Source organism: Maniola jurtina, chromosome 3 (assembly GCF_905333055.1).
Source record: "Maniola jurtina chromosome 3, ilManJurt1.1, whole genome shotgun sequence".
In the NCBI taxonomy this organism is placed as follows: domain Eukaryota; kingdom Metazoa; phylum Arthropoda; class Insecta; order Lepidoptera; family Nymphalidae; genus Maniola; species Maniola jurtina.
The window spans coordinates 2,629,800-2,657,744 of record NC_060031.1 but is presented as its reverse complement, the minus strand read 5'-3'; the positions used below and the strand labels follow the sequence as shown (position 1 = coordinate 2,657,744).

The following is a 27,945-nucleotide window of genomic DNA, read 5'->3' as shown; positions in this document are numbered from 1 at the left end:
TCGGTGTTTATGTTTATAAAGTTACGTAAGTAGGTATATAGGTAAGTATTTATAATTAGTAATTAGTAAAATTACCTATGTAACGTTTCTTATTGTTTTACGATGCGATTATAGGTAGTGCTGTAAATAAAGGAAATGGAAGAATATTATTATAATGTACCTAGCTACCTACCTACCTACAATTATTATCTACTTAGTTTCTATTGTACGTAAGCGTGGTACAAGAGCAAGCAGTCGGTATGTTAATTGGTTAAACGCTGGTTAAACGTCTTCAATTGCCGGATCAAGTAATTAAATAGAGTTTAAAGTGTTGTATTCCTTATGTATCTATTGTGTAGGTACTTTGTAGACGTACCGGCTAAGTGCGTAGTCCACAAAACTACTACTTTCTACAACAGAAGAGAAAATCGTTTTTTCTGTTACTGGACAGTCTAGAGATAGCTCCTAATTACCTTACCTACCTAAAATTGGAATTGAACCCGATAACTCAAGTACTTATAAAATCATACTCAAGCAATGCACGGGGTTGCGATCAGGTACTTTTATACATGGCATAATATTGTAAATCGAATCTTTGAACAGAGCAACCGCCGAGTTTCTTGCTGGCACTTCTCGGTAGGAAAGGCAATCCGAACTAGTGATAGATGCATTTGACGATTCAAAAGTATGAGCTAGGTTGTTCTAAATTTTTTTGAATAAAAAATTTGTATTTATTTTCTCATCTAGCTATTTTATGTAAGTATAGTGTTTAAATAGTAAGTATCAAGGTATCATCAAAATCAGTACAGTTAAAAGTATCAAAATTGAAACTATAAATTATGTACTACCTAATGTGTCTCCACTTCAGGTAGGTATATTAAGTACATCTACAGTGTTTTGAAAAAGCTTGACTATTCTCAAAGATAAGCTTAGTAGCGAGCGTAAGCAAAAATAGAAATGTCATTAGCTATTAATACATCTTCCGACGGAGAACGCAACTTCTGTCGTATGAAAACTGGGTTAGCTAACGTTGCGCCATACAGAGTACCTTCTATATCTTCTAGTTAACTACTACTAGGTACGTTTTGGTACCTAGCTTAGGTATATGCGGAACACTAATTTTATCAGCGCGATAAACTGATAAGGCACTGCACATATCAAAACGGATAAAACACTCATTTTCTAGGAACGACTGCCCTACATTGTGTTGATTTAAAAAAATATATTGGCAAAGATAAAAGATAGTAGCTATAGTTAAATGTTTAAATGTCGGTTTAATTCTGTTTCGGTATGTAGTTGCAACGTCATTGCGTTTGGAGCAAGCAGTCATACTTGCAAACACTCCCTGAGGTGGAACGAACGGCCGCGAACGCGTTGTTGTTTCATAGTTTCGGCTTGCATGCGATCTCTGACATGTGAACAAAGTGTGCAACCGAAACAATGGCTCTTTCGTCGAATTGCTGGAAATACCTGGTTCTGACCTTCAATATTCTATTCGGTGTAAGTTTCATTCACCTATTTTTATTTAATAATTTGTGTGTCCGGCTTTTATGTTTCCCGTTACACAAAAACACGCTGATAAAGCGTCTTTATACTCTTTGTGTTGTCATAACAACTCGGATTTACACAATATTATTGTTATACGATGCAGTAAACCGGTTATTCATATTAACTATTCGTATACTTAATAAATAGGTAAGCGACTTCCTAAATTTTTTTAAACCAATTCTACCTTAATTTTTTTAAAGCAGTCTTTTCAAATAGAGTTCTAAATGAAAACCCAACATACCTAGGTCCTAACTAATTTATACTTACAATACAATGTTCCCCCACATATTTTACTAGTAAAAGTTCCCAAGTCATCTAAAGTTTAATTAAAAACAATTTTAAACTTTTCACGCTGTTTTTTAATAAAGTTTTCATTATTATAACCTTGCTAATTTATATTGCGAGTTTTCCTCGAAGATTTCCCTTTACATTGGCGCTAGAAAGTTTTTTATACGAACTATAATATTTTAATTTGCCGTATTATACATGTTGTTTTCTTCATGTTTCGACAGATGTCAGCAGTGGTACTTTTCGGCATGAGTGGATATCTTTTATACCGTCTCTTCATATACCGACACTTCATAGGAGTCAGTGTGGAATATCCAGCTATATTGCTATTAATGATGGCAATCATCACTTGTTCTATAGCCTGGATTGGATGGAGAACGGCAAAGTCCATGCATCAGATACATGTCATAATAGTAAGTACCTACCTATCTATATATTTTATTATATTAACTATTATTAAATATTCTACTCGAGACTCAAGACAGAACTGCTGGATATAGAAATTAAAAACAATAAATCGTAATATTCGATGGGCTAGAGTTTTACGGCAGAGACTTTAACGCCATCTATCGAACAGTTTTGAATTAAGCTTTAGTAAGATTTCAAACACACAAGGGTAATCCCTTATGGTTGACTAGTCTGTGGATCCTAAACTATATCCTAAACCATAAAGTCTAGACGTTATAAGTCTCAGCTATAAAAATCTACGCAAATCTGGAACCAGCAGGTAGAAACACATGTTCTTGTCCTATTGGACAAGACGCCCATCAAACCCTTTGATGAGTTTCGATGGCATTTTGTTCTGTTATTTCGAGTTGACTCTCATATATAATTCTTATCCTCATCTGGGGACAGAAGAGCTGGGTCATTTTTTGCGCAACGGATCAGCGCGGCTGTCCAGCGCGGAAATGCAGCTAGTATTCTTGGCACCATTCCACGCAGCTGGGCATTAGTTGTACAGTAATTTATGCAGATAAGGCTAGCTTTAAGATTTATTGCAAAATTTTGCGATAAAAAAAATCTTATTAATTTTATTTTTTATTAACTTTCAGGCAGGCCTCCTTATAATTCTGGTAGTGGTGATCGAGTTCTCGTGTTTCGTGTGGGCCATGGTGGTGTGGGATAACATCGAGATCGACATCAAGACAACCATGACCTCATACTTCCTCCTCACCAAGGAAACCAAGGACGCCAGTGCTGACGTTATCAGATGGGACAGATTACATATGAAGGTACAAAAGATTTCATTCTAGTTCTGGAGACAGCTAGTTTAACACAGTTTAATACAGTACTCCCACAGTCTGGTGGGAGGCTTCGGCCGTGGCTAGTAATCACCCTACCGGCAAAGCCGTGGCGCCAAGCGATTCCGGTACGATGCCGTATACTAACCAAAGGGGTATGGGTTTAATGAAAACTCCTTCCAGGTTAGCCCGCTTGCATCTTAAACTGCATCACCACTTACCACCAGGTGCGATTGCAGTCAAGGGCTAACTTGCATCTGAATAAAAGATAGGACGAGACAACCTAGCTCGCAAAAACAAACGACAGAACGCGGTGATGAAACGCGGTATTGGCTGGGCAGTATTTTTGAACGCTTTATTAGCTTCCGTTACTGTATCTACCTAAGGAATATAAATTCCCCTCAGCTCTTTTAGTAAACAAACTTTTGTTCTTCATAGAAAATAAACACTTGTGATTCGAAAAGTTTGGTAAGCAGGTGTGCTTTAAATGAACATCATCATCATTATCCTCAACTTATCGCCAACTCACTACAAAGCAGGAGGCTCCTCTCAGAATGAAAAAGGTTTGGCCATAATCTACCACGCTGACCGAGTACGGATTGTCAGAATGTAGACCCTTTGAGAAAGAATGTTATGGTTCACTCTCAGGCATGCAGGTTTCCTTACGACGTTTTCCTTTACCTGAACATAACATTAACAACCTATAACTTTTTGACGTGACAACGTCTTATAATTCGATAGAGCCGGCTGCACGCACGAAAAAACATGACTCATGCGGCGTTACCTCGCTCTGAGGCATTCCATGTAAGGCTTGAAGTGCAAGCGAGAGCGCGGAACGAGCGACAAAGAAGCACAATCGGCCTTTGTTGTCACGTTCAACTATCGTCAGTAAACCGACTTTACAGACAACCAATTTTTTTTACAGTTCGAGTGTTGCGGTGTGAGCGGACCGAATGACTACAGCTCATCCGGTCATGTGCCCTTCTCTTGCTGCGGCCAGGGTCCCCTCGACTCCATCCAGAAGCCGTACACTTCAGATTGTACCACCCTCTACCAGAGAGGCTGCGGCAACTTGCTGCACGACTACGCTAAAGAACAGTTGCTGCTGATTGCGATGGTTGCCCTTGCAGCATCACTCTTGCAGGTCAGTATAATACACCTCCGACTGCACTGCCCTTTAACAGCAAGAATGCGGCAACCTGCTGCATGACTACGCTAAAGAACAGCTGCTGCTGATTGCGATGGTTGCCCTTGCAGCATCACTCTTGCAGGTCAGTATAATACACCTCTGACTGCACTGCCCTTTAACAGCAAGAATGCGGCAACCTGCTGCACGACTACGCTAAAGAACAGCTGCTGCTGATTGCGATGGTTGCCCTTGCAGCATCACTCTTGCAGGTCAGTATAATACACCTCTGACTGCACTGCCCTTTAACAGCAAGAATGCGGCAACCTGCTGCACGACTACGCTAAAGAACAGCTGCTGCTGATTGCGATGGTTGCCCTTGCAGCATCACTCTTGCAGGTCAGTATAATACACCTCTGACTGCACTGCCCTTTAACAGCAAGAATGCGGCAACCTGCTGCACGACTACGCTAAAAAACAGCTGCTGCTGATTGCGATGGTTGCCCTTGCAACATCACTCTTGCAGGTCAGTATAATACACCTCCGACTGCACTGCCCTTTAACAGCGAGAATGCGGCAACCTGCTGCATAACTATTCTAAATAACAGCTGCTGCTGATTGCGATGGTTGCCCTTGCAGCATCACTGTTGCAGGTCATTAGATATATCCAGAACAATCTCTTCCGACTGCACGGTGAAAATTTTGCTCGTGTTCCCGAAAATTGATAGTTTACTAAATCATATCAAGATGGCGCTGTCCGCTATATTTGCTTGAGATTTCCTGTACGATGGTGCGGAACCCGTCGTGTGCGAGTCCGGCTCGCACTTGACCGATTTTTTTCGTTTTAGACTAATCAGATTATTGAAAGATGACGTGATAAAATTATCACGACATTTACCAAGATTGGAATAGAACATATTACAATAATATAGTTTTGGAGTGTAGAGTATTATTTAGTGATTTTCAGTACGCTGCAAAGGCCCTATACTGGCCGCTACAGAGTCACCGAAGGAAGGGTAACATGAACGCGAAGGACCGCCTGAGGGTATGCCGTAGGGTTCTAAGAAATAATTCGGAAGATCGGGGATAAAGGTACCTAGCTAAGGGCACCTCCTTCGAGGGTCAGTCCACGTCAGGATGACGTTGGGACGAATGGGTTGGTTGGACTTACAGTACACCTGGCGCTTCCAAAATCAATGGTTGGACTGGATTAATCCGTATGTCCCGAGAACATGGCGTAAATCGGAAGGTGACGCGGACGTTAGAAATCGGGGACGTATTTTAGGGACACTAATTGTTCCCAAAATACGTCCCCGTCACTTTAATCTATGCGCTAACCTATTTAACGATTTTGATGTAACCTATTAGTAAGAATACGGGTCGCCTATCAAGCGAGCAATATATTACCGGCTATCTTGTATTACGTTCCAAACTAGCTCTGTCAAATTTTGCTCAACCAAAAATAAACATTATCCGTATCATTATTTTCGTACCTATAAAGTAGAGTGGCTATTGGCTAATAATAACAACAATGGCGTCATATTTGTCTGTCCCAGGGGCTCTTATTGCCTCGCCTGACGCGGACGTGATAATTATTGACCTACTAAGTAATGTAATTATCTTGATACACTTAGGTAGGTACTTACCTAGTACCAATATTAGTAACAGACGACGATCAATTTTGATAGATATATTATGTATACTAATATCCCGTCCTTTGTATAACATTATACAGCTGCTGGTTTCAGGTAGATAAAGCTGAAGTGAAATTTCAACTGTCTACCTATCTTCATCAAATAGGTTGTAAGTACAGTCCGCTGACGTACAAGCGGACGGACAGTGGAGGCTTAGTATAGTAATAGGGTTCCGTTGGCACCCTTCGGATACGGGACCCTAAAAAAGTTAAAAAACGATACCTACGCATAGGTAGGGATTTAACTTATAAGCGTTAGGCCCTAAAATGCTCAGTGCTGAAGTTAGTCGGTCATTTTGCCCTAAAAGCTGGACTTATCATTTAGGATTTTCTACTTCCCAAACCGGTGGTACCTACTTAGGGGCTTCTTTGAAAAATTCAACCTTTCTAGTTTGTGTTACTCGGCCACTATTAAGCAGAGCGAGAGAGAGAGAAGCAGGGCACATCTTTATTATTTTGTGTGTAGAAATATTTTCTCAGTTCTCGTGGGAGTTCTTTAGCTTATCTCCTAATAAACGTAGGAGAAAACACTTTCGATTGTACCTACCTACTCAAAAAGCAAACGCAGAAATTCGACAGTGTTAATTTCATATGCGACAGCATTTTAGTTCTCACTCGTATATTTACGTAGTGATTTCCGGTAGTACTTACTTACTGTAAACAATGTGATCATACTGCAGTGTGTTCTTAAAATTGGCCTGTTCCACTTGTCCCTACCAAGGTGTTCCCCCTGGTGGAAAAGAGTGGATTTTTTTCCACCTATCCAGCCCTAATTGTAGGGATGAGTGGAAAATTATTAATTTGATATAAAGATTCATCCCATTCGTTCATACGTTTGGTCTCGGAATATGAAAGAGTTCCCACGGGGTTTTATAAAACCTAAATCCACACGGATGAAGTTGCAGGCAGCCTAAACGGTTCGGCACCGCAGTTTGAGAACATTACGAAGAACTCTCAGGAGTGATCAGACAGGTTTCCTCACGATGTTTTCCCTCACCGTAAAAGCAAGTGATATTTAATGGCTTAAAACATACATAACTCCGAAAAGTTAGAGGTGCATATACGGAATCGAACCTCCAACCTTCCGAATACGAGGCGGACGTCTTAACCACTAGGCCATCACCGCTTTTTGATTTGTATGTAGATACAAATCAAAAAGCGGTGATTTGGATACCTACTTGGATATTTTGGATACCTACTTAGAATAGGTATCTAGGTATGCGCCAGAGTTGGGCATCAATCAATTAAAAATTCAATCAAATCGTTGATTGGTTAAAGAACTATTTAAGTTAACTAAGTTAATCTTTGATTTTGCCCAACACTGGTAAGCACTCGTGCAAAGCCGGGGTGAGTCAGCTATCATTTTTATTTCCGTGAAGCGTGATGACTATGATAATATCTATCGTGAACAAAACAATGAAATAGGTATGGCGTGACAACAGTACTTAACATCACCAGTAACCACCTACATCCATTGTTTGTTTATATGCTTATTAATAGGTATGTGACCTTAAAATAATGGTTTTATATTTTCCCGTAGAGGCAAGTACTTACTATATTTTTTAATGTACTAAGTATATTTGCAATATAATATCAGATTAAGCTAAAATGTATTGTAGGCATAAATAATATAATATTCATGCGAATTTTACCGTACCGTACCGTACACATACAGACATACTGCCAGACACCCAAGACATTAAGGGTGTCTGGCAGGGGGTTGCCACGATACGATGTCTGGCAATGCATGACGCGATTTCTATTAGGTACCCTTAGGTCTTACCTAGGTTTAAATTTCTAATAAGTAGAAAGAAAATATAAAAAAAAACCGGCCAAGTGCGAATTTGACTCGCGCACCTTACCTACTACGACTAACAAATTGCTCGTCATTACAAAGATTAAAGTTCTTTTAGTCATTGACTTTTCAGTACTTTGGTAAAATATGAAATTGGAACTACGTTTGTATGAAGCGAGTGACGGAGAGACCCCTCTTAAGTTTCATTTGCTTAGGATTTTTTTTAACAAATGTTTTAATTCCGATGAATTAACCAATCATGCGGAAAATGGGGATATTGCAAAACTCATGCGATTCCGTTAGGTACGTAGGTTCAAATAAAAAACCCAATAAATTATTATGAAAGTATGTGCTTACTTTACACAGTACTTACACAGGTTTTTGCGGTTCTGAATTGTTTTGAAGAAGACTAATAAATAATATTTAGTATCTACCAAATTGTCGAGTAGGTAATTGGTAAAATCACCACCAAAATATCACAGAGTAATAGTAGGTATGCCTAAGCACGGACTCCACACATACTCATATATACTAGTCGATCCGTACAAAATGCCTGTAATCTTGACAAAGCAATGCTACCCGACCTCGATATTTGTAAAAAAACAAGAACAATTGATTAGGTAACAGGAATCGCCGAAAAATTCGTAAATTGTCAACTACTTAATGCTAAAATCATCTGAAGGTCAGCATAAGTGGGTTTCCGTACTAAATTCTTCAGTTTTCCAAAAATCACGCCAATTTCCTATTCGACATTGCCTAGCAACCTTAGCTACCTATGAAGACATCTTCACATTTTGTCACCTTTTGGGTCTAACAGATTTTTAAGACATCCGTTCTTATATAGCTTTATCACAATCACTCACCTGTGACTGACGGATACTTAACCTACCGTTAATGCGGTGACTGTTGTTTGCATGACAAATATCCGGAAGATTCTCTGGTCCATCATTCATTCATCACATATGATGATTGACTGACTTGATTGATGCAAAACTTATCGTCTTGGACTTGGATGCCCAGCATAAACGCTAAGTCATTATACTTATGCTAAGGAGCCGCGAAAATTGACACAATGTCATCCATGACCTCATTGTCAATACTTAGTAGGATGCGACCTCACTATGTAGGTACAGTACAGTATGATGCGTTAATATGGCTCACTGTTCGCACCTGGCTATTTGCGCGTCATTCAAGGCCACTTAACACGAACAATGTCTTGTTTGATTCAATCAACGATCAATGTCATAATCGGATGTTCAAGGGGATACCTGTAGACTCTAAGCTCCATAGAACATTTATTTTCTTAGGTTACTATTTGGTTTTTGGTCCGATCCAAAACCTCTAAAGTGCCACCAGCTATGTGGCATCATAAATCTCCGTTTATTTGACACTGGCCATAATGATCATCTTACCAGATTCAGATCCCAGTGTGGACATTGGAAGATTCTTGCAGGTGTGAATACTGTTTAGGCCCGATTGGTGGCTATCAGGGGGTTGGATGAGACTACAAGCTCTGCTGGTCAAGTCCTAGGGCTCGAAGAGTGCACGTTTTCTTAAGGGCACCTCCTGTGAGGCTGGGACATCGGCTTAGGATGACGGAGGGACGATGGCATGGGTTGGACGTGGGCCTACGTACGCCTGCGAGGCCATGCTGTATCTACGTCTGGGTGACGTAAGAAAGCCCTACTGCCCAAACCCGGACTGTGTGGAAGCATTGTAGGTTGTTGTATGATCTTTTGGATCATGAAGCACGTGCTTCGGATATTGGAAGCGACGAAGAGGACGATGTAAGTAAAGCAATACTTCAGGAATTCATGGATAAGACTAGAGGTCATTTGCCATATATTATATAGCACATAGCTATACCGTACCGTATACGGTACAGTCCATAACTGAGAGGAAAACCGCGCGTAATGAGCTATGTCTCAGTCACGCAGCGATACTAATTATTATTGTCTCTTGCATCAAAATAGTCACTAAAGGAAGTCAGGAACATCTTAGTAACTTTTTATTGGATAGATTCTGTTTTATAATTTCCCGAAGGAGTTCTTGGTATCATTAGTGATTAGATACATACTCATAGGTAGAGATAATGAATGAGACACTTGTTTGTATAGACTTGTAACTGTTTATTTAAGAGGACTGATAAAACCTAACATTCAATATAATAATTAACTTAATAACTGTACCTATCTTTTACGATAACACCGTTTATGACCGAGATTTCCTGTAATGAGTTGATTCATTATTAACTGGGTTTTTTGCGCGCCATCATCATCATCTTTCTTTAATTAGATACCTAACTATCAAAAGGTTCTAAATTCAAATCACAATCTAGACTCTTCTCGAAGGTACATTACTCCTACTATAGTAGGAGAAAGCCACAGAAAGTTTTAAGTGTCAGTAGGTACTTTTGGGAAAAGGAAATTACTCTAAATATATAAAAAACCGGCCAAGTGCGAGTCAGATTCGCGCACTGAGAGTTCCGTTCTCGGGTATTTTTTTCAACATTTTGCACGATGTGTGCACGATAAATCAAAAACTATTATGCATAAAAATATATAAAAATCTGTTTTAGAATGTACAGGTAAAGCCCTTTTATATGATACCCCACTTGGTATAGTTATCTTATTTTGAAAATTGTTTAAATTTTTTAGAATCTGAAAATCGCGAATTTGTGGTTACATCAATTAAAACATGTTTCAATTTTCGAAGTAAGATAACTATACCAAGTGGGGTATCATATAAAAGGGCTTTACCTGTACATCCTAAAACAGATTTTTAATTATTTTTATGTATACTTAATAGTTTTTGATTTATTGTGCAAAATGTTGGAAAAATGCCCGAGTACGGAACCCTCGGTGCGCGAGTCTGACTGATTGTAAAAAACCAGCCAAGTGGTTTTTTTACAATCAAGGACACCTAAAAATTCCTAGCGCAAATCAAACTCAATAAATTGTAACAAAGTTATTTTTGGGATTTACAAACGATCGCCCACTTTTGTCTTTGGCGTTTATGATTTTCGTGGGATCTGTTATATTTTATGACTAAGTGGCAAAACCTTGCTCTGAATCGGCGCGCGCGCAGTGACCTCATCGCTTCCTCCGATGACGTCACAATGAAGCATGAACCCGTAACCTTTGTCCCTTATTAGGACTAAGCTCAACGAAATCTCCCATTTTGAACACCTCCTTGATGCATCATTGTGATATTTCTTGAATCCTTGCATATTATACAATTATTCAAGTTGCTATTGAAATAGAATTACTCAAATGAAAATACACACTTATTGTATTCAGCCCCCTATCCCGTATCATCATCATGAACCAATCAACGGGCCACTACTGAGTCCAGGTTTTCTCCCAGAATGTAAGAGTAATGGTAGAGTTTTGTGAGCAATGTGAAATAAAATAAACCCATGATCTTATGGATTTCAGTTCAGCAGTTAGGTAGGTACTAGGTACCTACTCATCGTGCTATTGAGGGTTAAATAGCTAGAGCAAAGGAAGTTATCAACTCATACTAGAAACAATATCACCTGGCATTCTGCGTGGGAGCAAATGCGTTTATCTCAATTTGTTGTGTCATCTCTGTCTTTGTACCGGTGTTAGACAGAGACGGGGGTTGATTAGAGCAATATAGATAATGGGCGAATGATTGCGGCGGCAAGGTCCTGATGAGTGAGGATGTCGGTTTAGAGAGATCATCTCCGTGGGGGATTGGGAGGACGAGTGATCGTGTATTTGATATGGAAGGGTTACCTATATTATAATATTATGTTCATTTGTATAAAGTGGTTCAATAAATTTTTTAAATAGGTAGGCGATTTATCTGATGGTTCCGTGGTTTTAGAATAATGAAGGACACGTTTTTATGATATAAAATGCTGAGCATATAGAGTGCCTAGTATTCCAAAACAGAACAGAAAAGGTCAATAAGTACGAATCTACCTTTTTTAAGTAAGGAAAATGATGTAGAAATCGAGTTTCTTTATCTTCCGAATTAATTTCCAATTTCCATATTGTTACGTACGTACAGGATTTATAAATAGTGAAAACCATAGAAATATTTTATTACTAGGGTGAAAAACCTCTCCTTGCAAAAGTGTTCTTCTTATACTCCTAAAACATTGTGATTTTGCCTGATCTTAGTAAAGATCAAATGTCCTAGGGTTGTCCCTACTCAGTCAGTTATTGGGTACATTGTCCATACTCCTATATTAGGCCTGCTTTCCACCTAAGCGCCCAGCGGAGCAGAGACGACAGTGCAGTCAACCGTTAGCTCGATTCCATAACACCTGCATCAATCATTATTACAATCGCAATTGTTGTGATTGGCTGAATTTATGCTCTTCTTGTTGCAACAATGCATTGTAGCCAATAGTAAGCGAGCGCCAACCAATCAGAGGTGAATGCGATCGAGCAATCGAGCAGCTGGCTCTGGTTTAGGACCTTGTGTCCAGGTTTTTAAAAGATGACGTTTTTCACGTCATCTTTACCTAATAAGAATGTGATTGGTCGACTGAACTATTTAGGTACATACTACTATTATTATTATAGGTATTAATTTATCTGAACACAGGTCCATGTCCAACCACCATGATATCTCCCACTGCGTTTATGGAAACCGAATAAGCAAACGATAGGGGAAGATCCCTAACTATCAGTAACAAAATTATTAAATTAATATCTAGAATGGACTAGACGTACCTTTACATCTAGAATATCTATTACGACTTACGAGTAGATTAGGCTTAGGCTATTGAATAGGTAATTGCTGTTGACCGGCGACTTGCCCTCGGGAGTCAGGAGGATGTCATTGGCAGTAATGAGATGATTGCCGCCACCAGGCCAAGTGATACACGTTGCGTGCCGTTTCTTATCTAAATAGGTTTAGTCAATAGTGTGGAAATATTATTAGAGATCCTCATTCCAATTTCCATAGGCAGTTTATAAAACCTACTAAGTATATTAAAATGCCTGCGATTTCGTTCGCGTGGATTTTTAAGTTATTTGAAACCCCGTGCGAATACTTTGATTTTCCGGGATAAAAAGTAGCTTATATCCTTCTGTAGCGTGCAAGCTATTTCTATAGCTGTATTTACCTACCAAAAAGAATGATGCCCGTAACTTTGTCCATCGTGGATTTAAGTTTCTTTAAAATTCCCTGAGAACTCTTTGTTTTTCCGCGATAAAATATAGCTAATAGTTTTGTTTACTTATGTAATCTTTTAAGGTCCAGTTGCAAGACAGGCGGTTAAGTTACTTTACGGTTAGTGTTAAACTTAAAATCAAAATTACCGTAATATTATGACTTAAGACTCAAAGTGTTTTTTAAGATCTTACACTATTATATTTTGCAACTTTAAACAACCTGTTGACGACCCCCTTGGCGCAGTAGTGAACACTATGGTCTCATGACTGAGAGGTACCAAGTTCGATTCCCTAAGGCTGAGATCTGTAGAGTGCACTTTGACTGTGCTCAGACTAAAGACACTGTTAAAACGAGACAGCGTTATACGGCTGGCATAAATCTGTCTCGTTTTAACTGAAACTTAAGACTAAGCAAAGTTAAAGTGCGCTCTATAGATTTTCACCTTAGCTATCAACATCCACTTAATTATTTCGGCTTAGTAGTAGCAAGTCACAGCTTATCGTACGGTCTTAGATGTCGTAACAAGAAGCCGCTCTGTTAGCGCTTGGCAGTAAATTATACCAAAGAGTGAGACCTCATTGTTCTTAACCAAGAGGTGACTCATCTGGGCGACGGGATTGCTTCCTCGTGGAGCAATTAACATAGTGCGTTCATAGTAACAATTACATTACAAGTGTTTATAAGTGACTGGTGACACGGTTTCTTTGATGATAAATAATAATCTACTACCTAGCTATGTATTGTGAGAGCGGTGATATAGCCATTGAATTATTATGTAACTAGAGGATGCCCGCGGCTTCGCTCGCGTGGATTTCGGTTCTTTAAAATCCCGTGGGAACTCTTTGATTTTCCGGGATAAAAAGTAGCCTATGTCCTTCCCCGGGATGTATCCCATGTCTGTACATAATTTCATTCAAATCGGTTCAGCGGTTTGGCCGTGAAAACGTAGCAGACAGACAGACAGACAGACACACTTTCGCATTTATAATATTAGTATGGATTAGTATGGATTACTAAGTAGGTACTAAATACTAATCTATTCCTCGAAGGTGATAGCCTAACTTTGATCTCCCATCACGCGCCACTCACTAATAAACTTTCCAAGTTATTTGCGTTTAAATATAATTTGCTGAAAAACATCACGAAGAAACCTGCATGCCTGAGTTTTCCATGTTCTCAAAGATGTGTGAAGTCTGTCAATCCACCTCCGTTGTGGTGCACTTGAACCTTTCTTTATTATGAGAGGAGATCCATCTTCAGTAGTGGGCCGACAATGGGTTAATGATGGGATAAAATCAATGTTTCGACTCGCGACCATTATAGGTACTATAGAACCAACCATATTCTATAATTTGTGATTGTAGTTGCATCTTGAGGTATAGGTAAATGACATCACAAGTTATTACGCTGTGGTTTCCCTTTTGTAAGCACCACTTGTTTGTCAAGCTTCTGATATAAAGGTATGTTCTGACTTCAGTTAAGGAAAATAACATTTTTGACGTCATAATTGAAATAATTTAAGTTTTAGTCATCCGTTACTCAATTAGTAATTCTAACTTGTCATATTCTGTTTTCATGGAAATTCAAGTAGGTACTTGCCAAAATGCTTTGCAATACGGAAGATGTAGGCACTGCAGGGCATATCACAGTGTGTCCCTGTAAAGGCCTGGGCGTATACAAAGCGTAACGGCATCAACGTGCGATCGATTTGTAGTATAAGCCACACAGATTTCTATAAGCCTTGAGCACCGCGCGTCACGAAACCCAGTCCTCAGGCTTCCTCATCTAGTCTTCCTGCCGCCACTTTTTTGTCGTCGGTCCATTTTACACTACGCTCCAACGGCCTTAGCTCCAACGACAAGCATGGCTTGCCCACTCTTACTTCAACTTCAGACGGTTTGGGTTATAAATAAATAAATAAGTAAATAAAATAAGATTTTATTTCAGACCCACATATTATGTTCTAAGATTGTATACAAATAGGCAAATTACGACCACGACAATCTTTCAACTTACTGCCCTGACTACGTTTAGGTAATGCCAGTTCGGGTAACTCCTTTGCCCGCACTTTACGTTATCTGTCTATTACGTCTGTACGTAATATCATAATATCCTTACCCTGGACCTTAGTTCTTTACGGATTTCTTTGTTTCAAATCGTATCCTTTATGAAAATTACATAACCCACCCAGATAAAGCTCTCTGACTTTAAGCGATGTCATTACCCACGTTTACCTACAAGTGAGGATATTATTGTCGTGAGGCGATGGCCGTTGGAGTCGGAAAGTCCTTGAGTGGAGACCGCGTTTAAGCAAGCGTAGTGTGGGACGCTCTCCAACACGATGGACCGACAATACAAAGCGGCTGGCGGGAAGTGGCTGGATGAGGAAGACTGATAACCGGGTGTGGTGGCGCTCTATAGGGAAGGCCTATGTCCAACAGTGGATATCCACAGGCTGATGATGGTGATGAGGATATTATTTGCTCGTATTTATTAGTTGTTTTATTCCAGAGTACGGGTATATTCTGCACCTTCTTCCTCGCCCACGCCATCAAGGAGAAGCGGCGGGCATCTCTCCGGCACTCGATATCAATCCGGGAGAACTTCGCGGCGCCTGACGACTCTCTGCTCTCATCGCCGACTGCTCCTGCCCCCACCTTGCCAAAGTATTGAATTCCTTTAGTTTGTAAGCGTGTATAGCCGAGCTGTCACTATAGCGAGCTGTTAAAAGAGGACTCTTCGTCACTAGCTTTATACAAACGTAGTTTAATTCTCCTTTGAATATTAAGCAACCAAAGTCAATCCGTCAATCCATAGCCGTTAACGCATATTATAGATAGCAGTAGCACCCTACAGCAGCGCACTGCAACGGGCGAACGTGACTGTCGTCGGGGTTCTCATGGCATGTTGCGAAAAAATCCAACTGCTTGTCGCAAATCTTTTTGGGCTCTGGCGAGTGACGTGACATACCTGCACAGTGACTTGGTTTTTGGATTCATAGACGGCGTGTATATTGTACTACGCAAATTTGTCACAGGTTCGTCAGAGCCCAAAAAAATTTGTAACTGTCGCGAGCGAATGTGGTGCATGCTGGTGCCAAGGCCAGGATTAAAAGGACAGGCTGGCTCAAACAATGTTACGATTTATTATATGTATTATAGAAGCAGGCGTTATTTTGCGGAAGTCCATGATATACAAGGATGATATAAAAGCTTAATTTGCTATAATCCGCCAAACCAACGAAATGCAAAGACTTTTGCAATTAGACATTGTGAGGTCTACATCTCCTGAGGATGCTCCGGTGTCGGGGCGAAACGCGCGTTGAGTGGTGTTGGAATTTGTGTGGTGCTGCGTATCATACAGATTTCGTTGGTTTGGCGGATTATAGCAAATTAAGCTTTTATATCATCCTTGAATGTTACGGTTGCCGTAATTGTCGATTTTGCAGTTTGCTTAGGTGCACACAAAAAGCTTGCCGACATTTTAGAATAGCGTAAGGCATAAATTCCTCTTATGGTTGTTATGTCGGTCAGCGCAGGAGGAATCCAGATCCATATGTAATAGTATCGGTTTTATCTCGAATCAAATGTTGCTAGGCCGCTTTTTGGGCCTGCGTCTGTTACATAAGATTACTGTTTATGTAATGAGTAACTTCTCGGCTTAACACAACTTTAACTTAATACATAACATGACTTAAAGTTAGTAAGTAGGTATACAAGAAAAAAAACCACTGTCCAATTAGGTTTAAGCAATAACAAGTATAGGTATTAAGTAAGCAATTTATTAAAAATTCGAATAGATAGGTAATTTATTTCATAAAAATATATTGGAACAAATTATTATAAGAAAATTGTGTAAAGGTGAGATGATAATTATTATCTTGCTAAGAAGATATGTAGACGAAATTGATTTTAAAAAGTCTGAAAGAAATGTCGTCAAAATGACGTCATACTTTTATTACCTTGTGTAACAATTTGTTGATAGACATTTTATTGTAAGGCAACTAAGGTATTAAACCTAAGCTAAATATTTTTGTACCCTGTGAGTGAGATAATATTATGTACCTATATTTTTATTTTCATCAGTATTTTTGTTGGAACCAAAAGAAACTTCTTCTATATAAACTTTGCATTTTCTATTGTATTTGTTAAACCTTATCTTTTTGGAAAATATTATAAGCAAAAACCTAATACTTTTATTTGTATTTGTCTTGCAAATGGTAGTATTATATAATATAGTAGGTATAGCCTATTGAAGTGTCTGGAACAAAAATAATAAACTTTTTACAATTTTTTTCTATTCTTTTATTTATCTACTACATTAGAAAGGTATTGAATATGATATATAAGGTTAAAGATTGCCTGAACAAGTATATAGGAAGGAATTATGTCGGCAATAAATAATGTACAATATAAGTATAGGACATAGGTAATAACTAATAGTCATTTTTCTTGGGCTCTGGAAAGTCACGTGACAATCCTTTGCAAAAGCTTTAAGAATTCTCAATCGAATTATTAATTCATGTAGTAGATACTTCCAGGAACCATTTTGGACAGTAATTAATATCTGCCATCTGTTCCACCGCGCGTTGTGTGTGTACACACCTTTATAATATTATAAAGCTTTAAAAAATTGTGAAAAAAAGTTTGCCTTTGGGAGTTTAATATTAGAACTATTTATTATATACCTTAGCACTAACGTAATGATCACGTATTAGTACCTACGAAATATTATTATGTAGTAAGGTTAAAGTATAATATTCCCTGAAAGCCTTTGGCATAGGTATATCACTCTCTAAAACAGTAAAGCACTACCTAAGTAGGCACTAGGTACCTAATTATAGAACTGCCGAAGTAATTTTAACTATCCAAGCTTCGCTCAATTAATTAGCTAAAATAGTATTACTATTTAGTTATATACTTGCTTATGTAGGAATCATAAAACACAACACAATAGACCATATAAAGAATAATCACAAGATATGGCAGTATTTTCGCAAAGCGTACAAAATCGTTCATTAGATTGTGCTACGGTCGTTGCCATCGAATCATCCAGATTAAGTTAAAAGTCATTAAAATACGTAAAATACAACTTTGTACAATAAAATTGTTCCTGTTGTACATCGATTATATTATCGCACTAGCTGATGCCCGCAGCTTCGCCCGCGTGGATTGGTCAGATCCCCTGCAGCATCAGGATTGAGGAGTTGGACTCCAAATTTTTTATGAAACAATGTCTCAAAGTTCCTCTATCGATTAAAAAAGAAATGACGCAAATCGGTTCAGAAATCTCGGAGATTTTGGTGTACATAGGTAGAAAAACACAACTCCCTTTTTGAAAGTCGGTTAAAAAAGTAGCTTATGTTACTCCCTGGTCAATTCTCTACTTGTCTGTGAAAATCCCGTCAAAATTGGTTCAGCCGTTCCCAAGATTAGCCTTTTCAAACAGACAGACAGACAGACAAAAATTTTATAAACGTGTGATTCAGTTATAGTATCGTTCAAATAACCATATAACCTATGCGGTAGTTATTTCGAAATTACAGACAGACACTCCAATTTTATTTATTAGTATAGATTCGCAGCTCTCATTTAGTTAAAGTAATTAAACAAGAACAAGAAACGAACTAATTAAGGTGTATAAGTAGGTACCTAGTAACAAACATCTGTCGAGACACTTAGGTTTTTTTAATAATAGAAAGTGGCAAATAACATGTGGATTGTAGCCTTCATAAGTCCATACGCGTAGGTAGGTAGGTACCTACCTATGGCTTAACTTTCTCTCGTGGTAAGTGCCTGCAAAGTTGGTTTACGGTAATAATAAGCTTGTTTCTTTTTCCAGTTACTTTACTTGCTTGAAAGTGAATCGGATGTGCTAAGAAAGTTTAGTAAATACAACATGATAAATAGGTATTTATGAGTATTGAGAACTCTGTGCCTTGCCGTCCAGGGTTCTTTTTATTTCAAAAGCCGTTAGTTAACTGCAATTATAATAATTTTTGAGTTATCGCCAAAAAACATGGAATTTTTCAATTTTTCACCACATACTTATAGGCATCAGCTTGACTGCAATTGTACAGTGGTACGGAGCAATAACTTATGCGCTTTGAGTTATCTCAGTTTCAATCAATCAATTTTTCAAATCAAATCAATTTTGATTTCAGGATTTTAGCCATAAAGAGGTAGCAAGTAGAGCATAAAAACTGACTTTTTGACGTGACAACGTCCTATAATTCGATAAAGCCGGTTGCACGCACGAAAAAACATGACTCATGCGGCGTTACCTCGCTCTGAGGCGTTCCATGTAAGGCTTGAAGTGCAAGCGAGAGCGCGGAACGAGCGACAAAGAAGCACAATCGGCTTTTGTTGTCACGTTCAACTATCGTCAGTAAACCGACTTTACAGACAACCAATTTTTTATTGTATTTAGAATATCACGTACAGAGTACAGCTACAGACATATCATAGTGTATTATAGGCATCATATTATACGTAATAGGTACCTAGTACCTACTTATATTTTAATATTAGCTGATTCCCGCGACTTCGTTCGCGTGGATGTAGGTTTTTTAAAATTCCCGTGGAAACTCTTTGATTTTCCGGGATAAAAAGTAGCCTATGTGCTAATCCAGGGTATAATCTATGTCTATTCTAAATTTCAGCCCAATCCGTCCAGTAGTTTTTGCGTGAAGGAGTAACAAACATACACACACACACACACACATACAAACTTTCGCCTTTATAATATTAGTGTGATAATATAGAAGTATGAATAGTCAATACAAGGGGCTTGGGGTGTCTCGACAGGGTCTCTCCTTCGAGAAACGTGCTGTGAGGCGACGCGACGACTCGGAAGCACAGAGTAAGAGGAATCTTTACTCATATCGTGTCTACCTATTAAGATATACCCTATACCTACCTATAGTGCCTATAGATTGGGGCTAATTCTGTTTTACACAATCTCTAAAATGTGGTCTGTATAAATATATTGCTATCCCTTTTATAATGCTTTCTGCAAAAAAGGATAGCACTTGATTTAGACCAATTTAGTCTAGTTTAGAGATTGTCTTCAATAGAATTGTCCACAATCTTTATAAGTATTAACTAAGTAGTTAGTAGGTAGAAGGCAGAAGCTGGCAAAAGCACTCTTTTCAATGATCCCTGCGGAAAAGGATAGCGTGAGCTTTAGACTTTAGTCTCACTGTGTATTAGTTTAGAGTTTGTGTAGGTACAATCATAGTACAATAGAATTAGCTTCCCTACTCAGTGGAATTAGCCAAATTGTATGTTTGTAATTTTATATTTTGTTTGGTTCTGTGATCTGTCGTATCGTATCGTTGAGATGAGTTAAAACGAGACGGGAACAACTTCAAGCACGTCCTTTGGGTCAAGTGTAAAAGAGACAGCGAATAGGTGAATGAGGGGTCACGATTCATGAGTAAACGATGCGGGTCGCGGGAGGGGTAAAGCGTCGCCATCACGATTGTCTCATTTATTTTCTTTTAGTCGCTTTCGATACTACGAGGTGGTCGGTTAGTGTCGCTCCGTGAACCGTAAACGAGAAATAAAACCGTGTGTGTTTGTGTAGTTTTGTGTGAGACTCCGTCAATTGTGAATTCAAAATGGGGTGTGGATCGAGTTTTGTGAAATATGTGCTGTTTTTCTTCAACCTGGTGGTTGCGGTGAGTCTTTATTTGTCGGGTAAAGGGCGGGAGAGCGAAGAACCGGTTTCGCCTTTGGCGGTGGTCAGCCAACAGTGAAACCCGTGCGGGGCGTTTTGTGATCTACAACGTGGCCTGGTGCCCGGTAGGTTGTGACCGGAATGTTATTTTAAACTTCTTTGTAAACGAGCTTTGAACTGTGGGTTTGTATGACCCCGGAAACTTAACACTTTGATTTACAGAGCAACCAAAATAATTTGTATATCGGTATTTTGAAAGAGTTATTCGTTCGTTGGACATAATAAGAAGTTGCTTACCTAGTTTTTTTTAGTATATTTCGGTTGCCAGTACAGTAGGTATGATGAAAATTACAGGCGACGCGCAAATCTTCATTTTAAGCCGCAGGCGAGGGTTTTCAATAGCGTCGAATTTTAAAATTGTTAGGCAAGTACAACTACCTAGTTAGTTGGTAGCAAGTAAAAGTATTTTTTTAATTGAGATACTCCGTAAGTAGTTCATTTTATACTAAGTATACCTTCTTGCTCCTATAGATAAGATGGCAGCGTCGATACAACCGTTCTATTTGGCGACCATTTTGAACATTAGCGCAGTATACTTTATAGACTAACATTGCGGTAATAGGTTTTTTATCGCCCAAAAGTCTACTTTGTCGACTTTTGATAGCGGTGAAATCAGATCTCCATTACGAGCAAAATAAATGTAGGTATTAAAAGATTGGTTTGAATTATTAATTCAAAAAATAAGTTACCTATCTAGTAAAAATTAGGAAAGGTCAAAAAGGAAAATTAGGAAAGTAGAAAAAATCTGCGATTGCACTCAATGCATAAAAACATTAGAAAAAATTGTTTATGCATTATCTTATTACTAAGTAAATGTAAGTAAACAATAAGCTCCTTTGAGAAAAGGGGAAGGTCACGACTTTTCTGAGTCTGACTAGACTTAGGTATAGATACGTTCCTAACTATAGATAAGTATGTATATCGTCCGTCTGCACTCAAGTAGGTAGATAGGTAGGTAGTAGGTACGTACCTCTACCCACCTACCTAGCCCTTTAAAGCCTTCGTTTAGTGTTTAGATACCTATTTGAGAAGTCTTGTAGATAAGTAGTTAGGTATCTATTCTAGAAAACTAGCTAGGTACTTAGGCAGGTATAGGTACCTACCTAGTACATAACAAGTATTTTCCACTCCTTAGTTATTATACATAATATGCATAGTACTTAAATATCTAGTCGTAGCTTACATTCCGAACCAGGCATAAATTCACTTGACGATTCTAAAGTAGGTACCTATACTTGTAAAAGTTTATTCTGAAGTCGAACTAACGCCTATCCCACTTCTGATTCCTACGTAATAGACGCAATTAATTAAATGAAATAAATTTAAATAGACGCGCATCAGAATTCGATATGCGGCAATGATTCAACACAAATATAGGACCAGAGCCATGAAAACATTTTTAATGCAATCGTAATTCGTTACTAACAATGACTCAATGCTGCTCAGCCACTATGAAACTATGACATCATTATGTTTAGTATAATATCTAAGTATAGCATGTTTCTCGCGAGAGGATTGCAATGATCACACGTCACACCTTGATTTGCATATTTGCATGAAACGCGCAAACTTATTGTATGCACGTACTTATTTACCCATGACTTCACTGACGACTTTTTGTTTTAAAGCTTTTTGTCCTTATAGCAAATTAGTTTTCCCGTCCGCGTGGAATTAAATTCTTAAAATCCCATGTGTCATTTTTTGTTTACCTTAACCTTCTAAGTTCTACCTGCCTGTCAAAATCCTTAAATAATAAGTAAAAAAAAGTAAAAAATAAGTACTTAAGTACCTATTTCTTTATTTTTAGTCGTACTACTAACCAATTTTCATAAATATAGCTTGAGAAATGATTTCATGCAAAATGATGGACTTTCATCCAAGCTTTCATTCCCTATTTGATCCCCTTGGGGGTAGAGTTTCCGAAAATCGGGAAACTTTCTTCATTTTCAACCGAAAGCCCGAATATCAATTTTTAGGAATAGGTATAATTACTTTAAAACGGACACACTTCGAAACAAGTTTCATACCCCTGGTTTACCTCCTTTAGGGCTTGAATTTTCAAAAATTCTTTATATTTCTTAAGTAATAGCTAACTATCTGCATGCCAAACAGCCCGATATGGAAAGAGAGGCGTTTGATAAATAGGCCGCAGTGCTGTGCAAGCTGAATTATTGCACTTTATTGCGTTCAATAATCGCTGTCGTGGATATGAACACTGAATAATCCTTCTCAGTTGTCATCCAATTTCAGAGCAAAAAGTATTATGTTGGTACGAGTATCTAGTGTGGTTTTACCCTTATTATAAGCTGTGTGGACGTGCCTTCGTGATGTTTTGCAATCTTTCCGTTCTGTTTAACAACTGTTCTAATTTGAGATTAAGTTTTTACTTTCAAAACTATGAAAAAAAAACTGTTTAGATATTTTACTAACTGCCCTAAGTAGTTATTATTTGCATATTTGTTCTGTTTACATAATATATTAGGAGTTGGGACCTACATAAGTAATTAATCAGAAATCTACAAAAAACAGTCGCTTATTAAGTAAATTGGTGGTGGTAAACATGGTCGCTAACTAAGGTCTTATGGTTCTTATGTGAGGAACTTATGGACCTCACACATTGATTAGCGGGAGATGTAGAGATCTATGCTTGGAGTTTCTCTACTTGATAAAATCAGAAATGAGGAGATCCGCAGGAGAACCAGAGTAACTGACATAGCTAAACAGGTTACGAAGCTAGAGTGGCAATGGGCGGGCACGTAGACAAGACGATTGACGTTGGGGTCCCAAAGTGCTAGATTAGTGACCTCGGACGCGAAAGCGCAGCGTTGGAAGACCCTCACGATGGACAGACAGACATCAAGAGAGTCGCAGGGTACCGCTGGATTCAGGCGGCGTAAGACCGTGGCGTGTGGAAGTCCCTCCAAGAGACCTTCGTCCCGATGTGGACAACTATCAGTTGATAATGATGTTGATGATTATGAGGTAGTTAGTTCTAGTTTAGTATTCCAGCCATAGTAAGTAAAAAATATAAACTTGGTGACAGTTATTTTTTGCTTGTCACCGAGAATTATTATCATATTGTGGTATTTCATCACCCCAAGGCATGAGAATCGATAGGACAATGGGCTTGCGTGTCAAAACCCCGTTATCCTTTGCTCATCGCCCTAAAAACCGGGCAACAGGTGTGTTTCATTGAATAATTAATGATTCAATGGTTTACGTGGCGGTAAAGCCCCGCTGATATCCTGCTATGACTTGAGCTTTGAATTCCTAACCAGTTCGCAGATACACCACATACTCGTACTTATCTACCTATACTGAGTTCTTATAACATAGCTTGCCGAGCCTTATTATAGCAGACAGACCAACGCGCGTCTTACCTGGCCATAACTAGTGATGCTAGTAATTTACTTTCTATTATGTTACTTGTTACTCTAATAGCTCTACTAGGTAGGTACTCAGAATTCAGAATATTTGGCTCATCATTCAGTGAATTCATGATTTTACACACTAGGTATCTTCAGCGTATGGCTTCCGATTCGCGAGCTAGACGCTCCAAAGCCGTGAAGTCATTCTCAGATAACCTATCCTATCTAGTATCTACCTTTTGTAAGTATGTACCAATGTTAAAAGATGGGCGGGTTACCTGGAAGGCTAGAACGAATGTCGGAGAGGTATGGTACAAAGCTGTAAAAATCATGAGGTGGATCCTTCAGCACAAAAGACCGAAGGGCTTCCAAAACAGCATCAGAGGGAATGCGTAGAAGACCTAAAGATAATGGTTAAATGCTCAAACTGGAGAAGCCAGAAGAAGAACCGAGATAAATGTAAGAGTTGAGAAGATTGGAGGAGGTCAGGACCCATAAAGGGTTGTAGTACAGGGTGATGATGATTCCCATTGTTAGTTATCACTTGCGCGGAGGGGAAGGAGTGATTTTACATGCAAAAGAAGATTGGGTGTCAAGTTCTCAACTAAAATACATGACATTGATCTTGTTTTCCATTTTTGTAACTATCAGGCTGTCAAATTACAATTGGCTATTCAATATTCAATATATTAACACACAAAAGAGCGGGTTTATGTCAACTTCAGTAGCGCTGCTCTCTAAATATTTATTACTAGCTGTGCCCGCGACTTCGTTCGCGTGGAATAGTGACTTTTCGCGCTTTATATAGCCACGGACGCTCAGGCGCGAGGCGCCGTGATTCTTTAAATTGACATAACTTTTTTATTTATGAACCGATTGACATGAAATAAACACTAAATCCTAAGTGAAGCTTACTACAATATATTAGTGAAAACCGTATCTAAATCGAATAAGCCGTTTCTGAGATTAGCGTGCACAAACACACAGACAAACAGACAAACAGACAAAAAAAAAATTAATTACAATTTTGGGTTCGGCATCGATATAATAACAACCCCTGCTACTTTTTTTTTATATATTTCCATTGTACAGACACCACTTTTGTACAATTTTATTATATGTATAGATATAGATTAGGTTTATAATACGTGACATCACATTATGTACTTAGTTATAGTTATGACGCTGGGTAGTTATGAGTCGTGACGAATCAAATGACACCTCATTTACCCAAATGTACCGAATGAGTAACTAGTTCCACACAAACGGCACATTAATTGACTATAATTATATTAATGTATGCACATTCATAGACAACTGAATTCATCCACAAACAAATGCAATAGTAGATGTTGCTAAAATAATGATCTCTTTACTTTAAGTATTTAAGAGATTCGAATGCCAAGCCAATGGGACAAAGGTTTTGGAAAAAAAAGTGTTTGGCAGTAGTTAAAATTGGTTTCTCTGCACCAGTAACTATTAGCTTGCAGGATATTAAGAGGACTTAAGTGTCGGCGCCGCCAAGGCGTCGGAGTAACACCGAGGGCTGAGGTCGGGAGACGATGATGTCATCGCCAATCGGTCACGTGTAAAACTAAAGTAGCGAAGCGAACTAGCGCGAGCTCCAACCACTTGAATAACCAGTTAATTTTAAAATTTACAAGTTTCGCGAACACCGAGGCGTATAATCATACTGCCTAGTGTTTGTACGCCCAAGGTCACGTCTTATAAAACATCTGTTACATCATAATTTAACTCAAACGAATCTTATCACACTATCACACTTCACACTAATCACACTATCATACTATCACACAAATAATATTATAAAGGAGAAAGTTTGTATGTGTGTGTGTGCGTGTGTATGTTTGTTACTCCTTCACGCAAAAACTACAGGACAGATTTGGCTGAAATTTGGAATGGAGATAGATAATATCCTGGATTAGCACATAGGCTACTTTTTATCCCGGAAAATCAAAGAGTTCTCACAGGATTTCGAAAAACCTAAATTGCGGGCATCGGCTAGTAATACATAATTTCTTCGATTAAAGATATTCAAATTCTTTCCATTCTAAGTGTTTGGAAAGAGCAATTCATTGCCTTTGCCAGCGACAGAAGCTTATTGTTCACGCAAAGAACCAGCCTAGCTGTGCAGTGCGAATATACAGCCAGTATTATTGGCACAATTTCACAGAACATGACTTCTAGTATATACACGTACTTATCTAGTTATTGAGGTTATATTTGAATTTAGAACGGAGGTACAACTGTCTAACACGGTTAGATAGTCACATAAGACGGTTATGTCTAAGTTATTTAAACTGAAGTAAAAATCTCTAAAAAGGGCCTTTTCCTATAATACTTTGACCTAGTTTATTCTTGGGGAATTTTCTTCATTAGGGAAATGTCCTTCCAATTACTTTAGTAAATGAATTGGGGAGTTGGGAGTATGACCTTTGTTTTGTTTCTATCTACGTTTTGGATGAGTTATATTTACTTAATTTAATCTGTAGATTTCGTGCATTATTATTATCGAAAAATCTCTAACCTGAAGTTAAGTACGTTTTTATCAATATATTTTTTTTAAACTAAGAACACCGATACTTTATCTCAAGTGTAACCAACAAAGAAAAGACACTGAAGTTTCCCCTTAAGCACCCTCGACTTTTCCGTCAGCGAATTCTTAATTGGAAGGAGGATAAAGCACACGAATATCCTGACACGTTTGATTGAGTCACGTATCAGCCATCTTGGATTTTCCTTCCTACTTATAAGGACCTTCCCTTGACCTACTGTATGTAGCAATAGGCGGGCATTTAGTATTGTATGGCTTACATGATAAGTTTGTTGGCCTTTCAATATAAAACTTGTTCCTTAGAAATGAAACTCTTAAGGTCCCCATTTCTATATGAGTAATTGTCTCACAACTTGGTTGAGTAGTTCTCAAACATGCTTCCGATCGAATTGAATTTGAAGAATTCGATCAAGTTGGAATTCCCCAAGGAACTGGTCGAAATGATTAAATAGTTTGTCTGGGTCCAATAACATAATAAACTGTCTCATATTAATTTAAATACAAATTGAGAAAACCTTTACTTCAGTCGAGATTTTTAAAATCAGTACCGAGAATTTGATCATGTTATAATTTCATAAGGGCCTGGTCTATTATGGACAGTCAGGCTGAAGCCAACAATATAGGCGGCAAACTCTCTCATAACTACAAAATGCAAATTGAAAATAGCCTTGAAGATAGTTATACTTGAATGATAGTAATTATAAAGGACAACTAACGAAAGAGGGTAACGTACCAAAACTTTATTGCGTAACTATTCGAAATGAGGAAAAACTAGAATTGCGTCGTCTACTATAAAAATTCAAGGCCTTTCTGTCTGAAGGAGCACTATTAACTCAAGGATCTTTCCTTCCTTACACTACTTCAGTTATGTCGTGACGTCGTGTCGTAATCTTTTAGTTTCTAAATACTTTTAAACCATCCATTACCAAAGATTTATGCTCCATGGGGTCTCTGAGGCAAAGACTGATGACCTCCCTTGGGGGATGCCTGTTTAGCTTTTCCTTAGGTGGTAATAAAACAGAATACCTATCAGTATTGTATTCTTTACCTTTGAAATAAAATTTCGTAACTTCCTCCTACTCGGTATGTGCCAAACCTGTTCTTTAATATTTCGACTAACCAGTTAATGTTCTCTTTTGCAATGCCATTTTTGCAATCGACAAACGTATACCTTCTGTATATACGGATGTTGCGTATGACTTTTGCCAATAATAATTTTCGCGTAGGACCGACAAGGATTTAATTACATGTTTAATCATCTTCACTCTTCAGCTCATCATTTTCTTTGCCAGCATTTTTTTTGCACTGTGTTTTACTAGCACACTTCTCTACATTAAATTTCAAGAAGCAAAGAGACGTGACATATACAGCAAGTTCAGAGAGAGAGCAGCCTAAGAATATTATTGCTTAGTTAGCCATAGAAGAAGTTTAGAAAACT

The 27,945-nt window shown here is 38.3% G+C and overlaps 2 protein-coding genes across 3 annotated transcripts in view; both read left to right on the top strand.

Moving 5' to 3' along the window:
• Positions 1 to 1,054: 1,054 nt before the first annotated feature.
• On the top strand, positions 1,055 to 16,038 carry LOC123880896 (23 kDa integral membrane protein-like). The gene is made up of 5 exons (XM_045929279.1): positions 1,055 to 1,479; positions 2,040 to 2,228; positions 2,868 to 3,047; positions 3,982 to 4,200; positions 15,336 to 16,038. Exons 1-5 carry the CDS (start codon positions 1,420 to 1,422, stop codon positions 15,495 to 15,497), a joined length of 810 nt encoding a protein of 269 aa, XP_045785235.1. The 5' UTR covers positions 1,055 to 1,419; the 3' UTR covers positions 15,498 to 16,038.
• Positions 16,039 to 20,313: 4,275 nt separating this feature from the next.
• The window catches only part of LOC123880897 (23 kDa integral membrane protein-like), a 38,584-nt gene continuing 30,952 nt past the window's right edge, over positions 20,314 to 27,945 (top strand). For both annotated transcript variants that reach the window (XM_045929281.1, XM_045929280.1), the window contains exon 1: positions 20,314 to 20,505. In XM_045929281.1, coding sequence (XP_045785237.1) covers positions 20,446 to 20,505 — 60 coding nt within the window. In that variant the 5' untranslated portion in view covers positions 20,314 to 20,445. The remainder of the gene's footprint in view (positions 20,506 to 27,945) is intronic.

Excerpts from the sequence above, each read along its gene's own strand:
- LOC123880896 (XM_045929279.1), top strand. The coding sequence starts at position 1,420 with ATGGCTCTTTCGTCGAATTGCTGGAAATACCTGGTTCTGACCTTCAAT. Across the intron at positions 1,480-2,039 it reads CCTTCAATATTCTATTCGGT|ATGTCAGCAGTGGTACTTTT; the intron begins GTAAGTTTCATT and ends ATGTTTCGACAG. Across the intron at positions 2,229-2,867 it reads ATCAGATACATGTCATAATA|GCAGGCCTCCTTATAATTCT; the intron begins GTAAGTACCTAC and ends ATTAACTTTCAG.